Below are 9,638 nucleotides of genomic sequence, written 5' to 3' on the forward strand. Positions count from 1 at the left end.
GGTGACAGGGATTTGTGAAGAAAGACAGACCGGTCATCTGGTTCAATGGTCCGCATCCTGAAGGTGTCTGATAACTCCCTCGTGCTCAAATTCAGGCTGAACATCTCCAGGAAGAACACGGTGTAGTCAATGCTGTGTGCTTCTGGCATAGCCCAGTTGGTGGCCCATAATGTCCAGTGTGACATGTGGCCTCTCCCCGTGGTGCTGCTGACTCTGGTTCTCTACAGGATGGAATTGAGAGCGGCAAGACTGAAGGTCTCTGGAAAGGGGCTGTGATCTAGGCAGGCATTGGTCTCCTGAGGGGTTTATCACAACTGGAGCTGAAGGGCAAGAAACTTTCTCCTCCAATGGGTCTCTTGCAGTAAAAATCATCGAGAATGGCTTGGGATTGTGATGTGGATTCTCAGCAAAGTGTCTCTCCCATGCTCTCTTTGGGCTTTAACTTGATGTGCTGCTTTAGATTTCCTTTCATCCAGTGGAAAATGAGGGTTTTAGGATGAGGATTTAGGATGGGGTTTTCATTCACATGAGGCATCTCTTTTCTTAGTTTCTGAAGTATTTGGCATCTGAGAGAGGGAGAGAGAGAAATGAAATGTGAGTCTTGTTCAGATGCTACTGGTGGCTGAGCCTGGAGGGGTAGCGGCCAGGTGACAGAGGCCAGGAGCAAGCTGAGGGCCTCTCCAGAGGAACAGCTGCAGGAGGAGCCGCACCCAGGCAGAGGGGGAGTTGAGAGCCCCAAGTCAGAAGTCATACCTTCACAAAACTCATAGGCAGCCTGTGTTGGAGGATGCAGGGGCCCCTGGGCTCCCCCAGCAGGGGGCTAGTGATGTCCCAGCTCAAAGCTGCTGTGAGCTTTTGCCAGATCCCAAATACCTCCTCCTCTGCAGCCACTTCCCCCTTGAGACCCTCCATCAGAAGCCAAGTGATGGCTTGCCGACGCGTCCCGGGGAGGTGGGCACCTAGCAAGCACCATGCGCATTCCGAGACAGACTGCTGCAGGAAGCAGGGGATGTGTGGCAGCCAAACACATCCCCTTTTCACCCTTGTCCCAGTCTTCTGAAAAGGAGGCCAGGCTTTGGAATGAGTCCTAGACTGGGAGAGCCCACAGGGCGCTGTGAGTATCTCCAACTTCTTTTCTGCCCTGTGCAGAGGAGGAGCTGTGGCCCCAGGGGCTAAGGACCCCCGAAAGCCATGTGACCTGTGACTGAAAAGCCTGAGCTGAAAGCCAGGCTCAGGCCCTGTGCAAACTTCTGGTGGGGAGGGAGAGGACAGCCCCTGATCTGCAGGTGTGGGCAGGCAGTAGATACTGTTAGTCACTTTTGGCGTCCCAGGAACAAGCCACAAGGTGCTGAAGGAGGAACCCAGGAAGGAGAAACCCCAAGGGGAATTCACAAAAGGATAGCCTGGGTGTTATCAGGGACACTTCATTTTCCCTCAGGGACAACAAGGTTCTCTGAATGTTATATCACACAGGATAGACGTTGGGGCATTTGTAGGAATAGTCTGAGTAGTAAAAGCTTCAGCAAAGTGTAAAGCACACATGGAGAAGGATTCATGTTTGCTTCTAGATTCTCATCCCTTCTTTCCCCAACTTTCCATAAGCATAGAGTCCCTCATGGATTCCACGGTGTTCTGATGGGCCTGCAAATGGTTAGATAGGAGAAGGAGACCTGAGATTCTTTCCTGAGATGCTGTATAATGACAGCATATGATTATTTTCTTTCAATCTGTCGTGGACCTGTCAGGGAGCTGGGAAGTCCTCGTAGTGACTTTGTGAACCGTGGTTTTTATTGCCACAGGAAGCAAGAAACCTGAAATTCCTCAACCTCGATCAGGGAAGGGATCATATTTTAGACACTGGGTTTCCAGGCAATATTCCTTCCTCATTGTATCGTGTATTATAGGGGCTGAAGAGAGGCCTGACACTAGCTGGGTTCCGGGTGAGGGTTCTGTGTCCTCCTAGATCAGATTTCCTGAACGTCCCAAGAGGAGAGTGCTTGTGCAAGTGACTCATTCAGACCATAGTCCTGGGAGAACGAGGCTTGGAATTGGAGAAGCAAGGAAGGAGGGCAAGGAAGCCACGAAAGCGTGTGGTTTCTGGCAGAGCTCTAAGTGTTTGATGGGTGTAATAATGCTACTCTGCTGAGGAGGGCCGTGGGGCCTCCTTCCCCATGGGTGTGGAGAGAGGGGAGAGGGTTCCCAGGACAGCCCCGGCAGGAAGACAGCAGAGTTGAGCTGCATCCCGGTGATGGAGACCAAGGGCCGGTAGGGTGGCAGCCCTCATGCGAAACCGGGGAAGCACCAGTTGTGGGAATGGCCGAAGGAGGGAGAGCAAGAGAAGAGACAGTGTGTGTTTGGTCGGGGGTGTTGTGGGGGTGGAGCTCTAATCAGCAGGAGAACAGTAGGAGTTCATGCCCCAAGGGCCAAAGGCATGATTACCTCTGGGCCCTAAGCTTGAAGACCAGGGAATCTGCATGCCAGTCTCCACTGGCCAAACTGCAGTATTCTCTTGGGAATCTTCTGTTTCATGACACGGAGGGCTTTCATGTGGCCATGGATTTGACAGCCATGCTGTCTGTCCCTCGAGTCCTCACCAGCATCACGCTCCGGCTTGGGAGGGTTCTTCATGCACATGGAAGCATCCAAAGCCAGTTCTGCAAGGAAAAGCACATCGACAGGATCCGCTGTGATTCATGATCTTTCTGAACCTCCACCTACATTGATGTCAAAGAAGGACAGTGGCCAGAATGAGAAAGGCCGTCTGACAGATCACAGGCCCGTGGACACAGTTTGATTACTTCCGGTTTTGGCTCTCTCTCTCATACTCAAGTAAGGCTCACTGGGCCAGGAGGCCAACAGGTTCCCAATGGACAAAAGTGAAAGCACGAGAAACGATCGGTAAAAAGAAACAGTTCTGGGAAAGAGAAGTTTCCACACACAAGGAAATCGTGCTGGAAAGAGGCTGTACTCTTGTCGAGAAGAGACTGTAGAGCGCAGCAAAGTCTAGGTTGCAGGGAAGCCTTTCGGGGTCAACCAGGGAAGAGCACACTGGGGAATGCATACAACATGCATCAACATGGCCAACATTTCATACCTGTGCACTACGTATAATATACACACCGAATAGACATGTGTGTGACCTAATATAGAAATGTCTGTGTCTGTATGTATATATGTATGTATAAGGGAGACAGTGAGTAATGTGGGATTTGCGAACAGGGACCATAGCATTCTACCCCTGCTCTGCTCAGCTGCGTCAAGTAAAAGAAAAGACACGGAATCCAAAAGAACGAGAAAAGCAGTGGTGAGAAACATGTGACCATGGACATGTTCCATGGGGGAGTCGGTGGGAACAAGTCAGAGTAAAAGCATCTGCCCCAGCGTGTAATTTTGTATTCACCCCCAGCTGATAGGATGAAACCTAATTCCCCAGTGTGATGGTATGATGGGGTGAGACTTTGGGAGGCAGCTCCTCCCCTAGAAGGGATTCGCGCCCTATAAAAGAGACCTCACAGAGTTCCGTCGCCTCTCTGCAGTGTGAGGACAGAGCCAGAAGGCAGCCACCTCTGAGCCAGGAAGGCAGTGTCACCAGGCCCCGAATGTGTCCCTGTTTGATTGTGGTTCTGGCGCGCCTCTGAAACGGTGAGATACCGATTTCTGTTGTTAAGAAGTCAGCCTGTCTGAGGCATTTTTGTTATAATAAGCAGAGCGGACCAAGGAGTTGGCATGGAGCTTTATTTCTTGCTCAGGCCTCCGTGGGAGGCGAGTCACCGAGAGAGGGAGGGGGCCAGCGGGTTGGTGCAGGACGGTGGGTGCCAAGGAGAAGTGACAGGCCACAGGGAGAAGACAGTAAGGAGGGTGAGTTCTAAGGCCCTGGTCTGGGCTGGGCTTCCCCCAGCACTCACTGAGCTCTTTCTCCAGGGCCCTCCCTGGTGCCACAGTGCTGCTACTGATGTGGCCTCCCCCTGGGAATGGCATCTCCTCAATTCTCAGGGAGGGCAGCTCCTGACCGAGGAGCCCCAAGGCACCCCAGGCTCTAGGAAGGGACTCTGAGTGCTGGTGCGGAAGGAAGACAGGATGCAGAGGAGGCTGGAAACGCCCAGTCTTCAGGACATCTGAGCAGAGGTGGATCCTGATGAGCAGGAGGCTGGGCATGAGGCCCCGGAGATGAAGGGAGCAGATGGACTAGATGGAGGACCCGAAGAGAGAGTGACATGTATACTTCATGGGGTAAAGTGGACCCTTCTCAGCTTAGAAAAGGAAAAAACAAAAATCAGTAGTACGTAGTGTTGCGAGGCCAGTATTTCTATAGTGTCTGTGAGCACCGAACAGGGCAGATGTGCTTGACGATGCTAAAGGAGAGAAAACTGGGCGCATGAGCCTTTCTGAGAAAGGTAGGCAGGATGGGGTCCGGCGATAGTAGATCTGCCTAAAACTGCTCTTCCCCACATGAAACAATGCCCTGACACCATTTCCAAGAGTTGAAACCCCACAGGCATCTGAGGATTCGATGTGACAAATTCATACATATTGTCAGGCAGTTTTGTTGCATCAGGGCCCCTATGAATTGTATTTCATGTTCCCAAGAACAATGAGAGGGAGACCCCATTTTTTGTGGTTTTCAGTAAGTGGACTGAAGGGAAAATGCATGAGAGGAGGCAGAAGTTGGCCAGTTACACAGCCAGGAAGTGGCAAGGCCAGCACCTGGTTCAGAGCTGATACTGAACACCAGGCTTTTGCTCACGTTGCTGTATTGCAGCATCGTGGGGGCTCACTCTCATCCCATTGCTACCTGTAGCCACAAGTCTGTGATGACCAACACAGGGCCTAGAGCTTCCTAGTCGCCTTCCTTCTCACCTCGGAGCAGTGGCGGTTGGTCCCCAGAACCCATGTTAGTGCCCAGGCTCCCGATGGCAGAGGAGAGGCTGAGCCTGGCTCTGTTGTCACCACGGTCCAAATGTTGGTCCAGCTGAAGTTGCAGGGAATCAGCCACCGGGGTGCTTGGCTGTGTCTGTGCCCCGGAACTTTGCACCTGTGCTCTTGGGAAATGCAAGTTTCCACTGGATGGCCCTTGGTGACATGGAGACTGCATCAGAGCTGAAGCGAGAAGAGATTTCAATGGGATCCATCCCAGGGCTCCTTAGCTGTGTGCTCTCAGAACACCTATGTCTGATGCCCCCGCCCCTCTGTGAGACCACCCTGGGAGCAGGTACAAAGGTAGGCATCATGGCTATGAAGGAGATGTCCCCATTTTCTCTGAGCCTGTGGATGCTGGGTTGACAGGTGACCAGGCTGCAGAGTCCCTGAGGTGAAAATCACCCCCCTGACTCCGCAGGGCCTTTGGATGGGCCCAGTAGCTCACGCCTATCATTCTGTTCATAGTAACCTTGGTCTGAGAGCCTAGAGAGAAGGTCCTGGAGAGTTCTCAGGGCTTGGGAGAAGGAGTTGTCCGTGTGTAGTGGAAACAAAGAACGGGGGAAGAAGTTCAGCCTCGAGGCTTCAGGTACCCCTAGAAGAGGGAGTTGCGGAAAGGTAGCACGGGCCAACTTATGGGGCCTCTTCCCAGCTCTGAAGCCTTTTGAAGCTTCTCATCTGCAATTTCTGTCTGCCCTTCTGTCCGTCCACTCATCTGGATTCTATTGCCCCTTGGAGAATGCTAAATAACCGTGTGTTTCATTTGTGCCTCCCAAATTGCTGTAATGCTGAGAATGCCTGGTCTCTTTGGCCCTCACGGAGGACGGGGAAACTCGGGAAAACGTAGTCCTAGGGCTCAAAGGCTGTTACTGTCCACGTAAGGTTGAGGGAGAAAACATTTCTTAGGCAGTTTCACTGAACCAGATTGATACAATAAGGAACATCATGGACTCCTTGCTGGCCCTAGCACGTGTTTTGTTCAGCAGAGAAAGTCTCCTAACAGGGCCAATTTTTCTCCCAGAAGGGAAGTCCAGAAAACAGCCTGAGCGGGAAGAGACGGGAAGTGGATTTTGGCCTGCACACCTGTGTGAGCGTGGCTGGAAGGGGGTCACACTCAGCAGGCTCCACTTTTCTGAAGATCCTGGAGAGGGAAACAACTCTTTGCTTTGCTCCTGAATGATGCCAATATCCACGTAATTTATCCCTTGAAATAATTAAAAAATAAAAATAAAAATCTGCGGCACTTAACATGCAGCATGTATTAGTTTCATGTCAAATCTTGGTGTTGATTTTTATGCCTTCTTTTTAAAGATCTTCTTTCCTCCTTCCATTCTTTCTTTCTTTCTTTCTTTGCTTATTTTGTATAAGAAGGTTGCTGGGCAGAGGGAGCGGGAGAAAGAAGGCAGATAGAAAGAAAGAAGAAGAGAAGGAAAGGAAGAAGGAAAGAAGGAGGGAAGGGAGGATGGAAGGAAGAAAAGAAAGGAAGAAAGAGAAGGGAGAGAGGGAGGAAGAGAGAAAAAAGAAAAGGGAAGAATGGAAGGAAGGAGGAAGGGAGAGGGGAAGTAGGATGGAAGGGAGAAACAGAAAGAAAGAAAAAGACAGAAAGAGAGTGAGAGAGAGAGAAAGAAAGAAAGAGGAAGTACCCAGGTCAGTTTTCCTTGTTAACATCTAGTGAAGATCCTGTTCGGACAACCCGAAAGCTAGTGAGCCCTAGGAAGGCCCCTCTCTGGCATGCTCTCAAGAGGGTGCATCTGATGTGTGTAGAACTATTTAAGGAACCAAATTTAGAATCCATTGATTAATATGGCCGCATTTCCTAGAAGTGTTCACATTCGCTATGTAAGCATGGCCATGGGAAATCACCCCAAAGAGCTCCATGGTGTGCACCTGGGTGGCTCAGTGGTTAAGTGTCTGCCTTTGGTTCAGGTCAGGATCTCAGGGTCCTGGGATCGAGCCCCACATCAGTCTCCCTGTTTAGCGGGATACCTGCTTCTCCTTCTGCCATGCCTCCTGTTGTGTTCCCTCTCTCGCTGTGTGTCTCTCTCTCTCAAATACATAAATAAAAGTTAACAATTCACCTAAAAAATGGGCAGAACACATGAACATTTTTCCAAAGATGACAGCTAGATGGCCAACAGACCTATAAAAATATGCTCAACATCACTCATGAACAGGAAAATGCATATCAAAACCACAATGAGATGTCACCTCACCCCTGTTAGAAGGACTAAAAACAAAAACCAAGGAACAACATGTGCTGCTCACAATATGGAAGAAAAGGAAACTTGGTACACTGTTGGTAGGAACGTGAAGTACTGCAGCCACTGTGGAAAAGAGTGTGAAATTTCCCTACAAAGTTAAAGACAGAACTACCTTATGATCTAGTAATCACACTATTGGGTATTTACCCCCAGAATACAGAAACACTAATTCAAAAGGATACATGGACTCCTATGTTTATTGTAGCATTATTTATAATAGCCAAGTTATGGAAGCATCCAGTGTCCACAGATAGGTGAATAGATTAAAAAAAAGCTGTGTGTGTGTGTTTGTATGTGTGTGTACATACTACACACAATGGATTATTATTCATCCATAAAAAGAATGAAATCTTGCCATGTGCACAGCATGGATGGAGCTAGAGAATATAATGCTAAGTGAAAGAAGTTGGAGAAAGATCAATACCATATACCGAATACCAAAGATCAGTAACCATATAGTTACTGATGGGTAGAATTTATGATTTAAATAGTTTTTTAAATATTTTATTTATTTTTCAGAGAGAGAGAAAACATGCACAAGCTGGGTGGGGGAGGGTCAGGCAGAGGGAAAAGCAGCTACCTGCTGAGCAAGGAGCCCAGTGCAGGACTCAGTCACAGGACTCGGGCAACACAAGCTGAGCTGAAGGCAGATGCTTAACTGACTGAGTCATCCAGATGTCCCACAAGTAGAATTTGCTTTTTAAAGATTTTATTTATTTATTTGACAGGGATCACAAGTAGACAGAGAGGCAGGCCAAGAGAGGGGTCAGAGTAAGCAGGCTCCCTGCAGAGCAGAGAGCCTGATGTGGGGCTCCATCCCCGAACCCTGAGATCCTGTTCTGAGCCAAAGGCAGAGGCTGAACCCACTGAGCCCCCCAGGCGCTCTCTCACAGGTAGAATTTTAAAACAAAATGAACTAGGGGGAAAAATAGAGATAGACAAACCAAGAAACAAACTATATAGAGCCAACTGATGGTTACCAGAGTGGACGTGGGTCAGGGAGAAGGAGACATAGGTGATGGGATTAAAAGGTGCACTTACCACTATGAGCTCTGAGTAAGGTATAGAGTTGTTGAACTGCTCACTGTATTGTACACCTGAAACTAATCTAACACTGTGTGAACTATGCTAAAATTAAAATAAAGACTTAAAAAAAAAAGGTGGGTCATTAACAATCAATTTTGGAACACTGAAAAAAAGTAAGAAAATCTGGAAGACTCTACAATGACTCAGCTTACAAACCTTAAAAAGAAAATATATTAAAAAGTTAGACAACAGGGAAATTGGCAAGGAGATGGGTAATATAACCATTAGAATTTCTGTAAGTTAAAATGTAGCTCTTGTAAGTTACAAATTCAGCAGAATACTTAGAAAAAAGGGAAAACTGAAAAATATCTTTATAATGTCTGGAAAGTAAGTAGCACTGGACCAACTGACCTCAGCACAGCCCATAGGGATTCCCCCAGATTCATTTACATTTATTCAACATACAACATTGCAGAAGTTTAAGGTGTATATATATTTATTTTATCCATTAATATATTTCAACACAGTTACAACTGTATTATTAGCTAGTGGTTCCATCACATCTAATAAGTATCATTTCCAAAAACTATAAAAAATAGGAAAAAAGGGCAAGAGACACCAAAATAGAATGGAAAACTATAGTATAAATTCAACAGAATGAAATAAATTTTTGAGAAGCAGTATTAAAAAAATAATAATATTCTAGAACTTTTGAAAAATATCAATCCTCACATTAAGAAAGCTTAAGTTATTCTCACCACAAATATATACATATGGAGATACATGTGTCTATTTCTCTCTCTCCATACACATGTACACACACACAGGTGAACTCCTTATATGTGTACATTATAGTAAAAAAGGGAGAAAATTAAAGCAAATAATATTAAGGCAGAGAGAAAGGGTAGTAATTCTAAACACAACATGATAAAAATTTAGATCAATGTCAGGATTCACATTTACAATACAGACCAGACCCTAGAGAACATTTCCCATGTGCTCAGTGAAAACAACTTAGGTGTTCATATGCCACTCAGGTATCACTCAAGACTAAGGAAAAAAAGCATTTTCAGACAAAAGAATGCAAAAGCAAGTTGACTACTGGAGAATATGGTAGAAAGTATTACGCACAGTTTTTTGTCTTGACAGTTTATGTCAAGACAAAACCAAGCCTAGAATGAAAAGAAGTGATTTAAGAAGAAATAGTAACAAAACAAGTAACACAATTTTTTAAAAAAATTATTTAATTGAAAATTACTGTGTTATTTCTAAATAGGCAGTTGCTTCAAAATAATAAGTTTCATTGCCAAGAACCATAAGATACCTGGGAATAAACCTAACCAAAGAGGTAAAGCATCTGTACTCGAGGAACTACAGAACACTCACAAAAGAACTTGAAGAAGACACAAAAAGATGGAAGATTATTCCATGCTCTTG

General features: G+C 46.9%; 1 protein-coding gene across 1 annotated transcript; it reads right to left on the reverse strand.

Annotated features, from left to right (window-relative positions):
* Nucleotides 1-534: 534 nt before the first annotated feature.
* Nucleotides 535-5,092, reverse strand: LOC116567599 (neuroblastoma breakpoint family member 6-like). The gene is made up of 3 exons (XM_032302747.1): nt 4,858-5,092; nt 2,440-2,654; nt 535-566 (listed from the first exon to the last, which is right to left on the reverse strand). The coding sequence occupies exons 1-2, from the start codon at nt 5,090-5,092 to the stop codon at nt 2,449-2,451; spliced, it is 441 nt and encodes a 146-aa protein (XP_032158638.1). The 3' UTR covers nt 535-566; nt 2,440-2,448.
* Nucleotides 5,093-9,638: the final 4,546 nt, after the last annotated feature.

This window comes from Mustela erminea, chromosome 10 (genome assembly GCF_009829155.1).
Source record: "Mustela erminea isolate mMusErm1 chromosome 10, mMusErm1.Pri, whole genome shotgun sequence".
Taxonomy (NCBI): domain Eukaryota; kingdom Metazoa; phylum Chordata; class Mammalia; order Carnivora; family Mustelidae; genus Mustela; species Mustela erminea.

Excerpts from the sequence above, each read along its gene's own strand:
- LOC116567599 (XM_032302747.1), bottom strand. The coding sequence starts at position 5,092 with ATGCAGTCTCCATGTCACCAAGGGCCATCCAGTGGAAACTTGCATTTC. Across the intron at positions 2,655-4,857 it reads CCAACCGCCACTGCTCCGAG|AACTGGCTTTGGATGCTTCC; the intron begins GTGAGAAGGAAG and ends TTTTCCTTGCAG.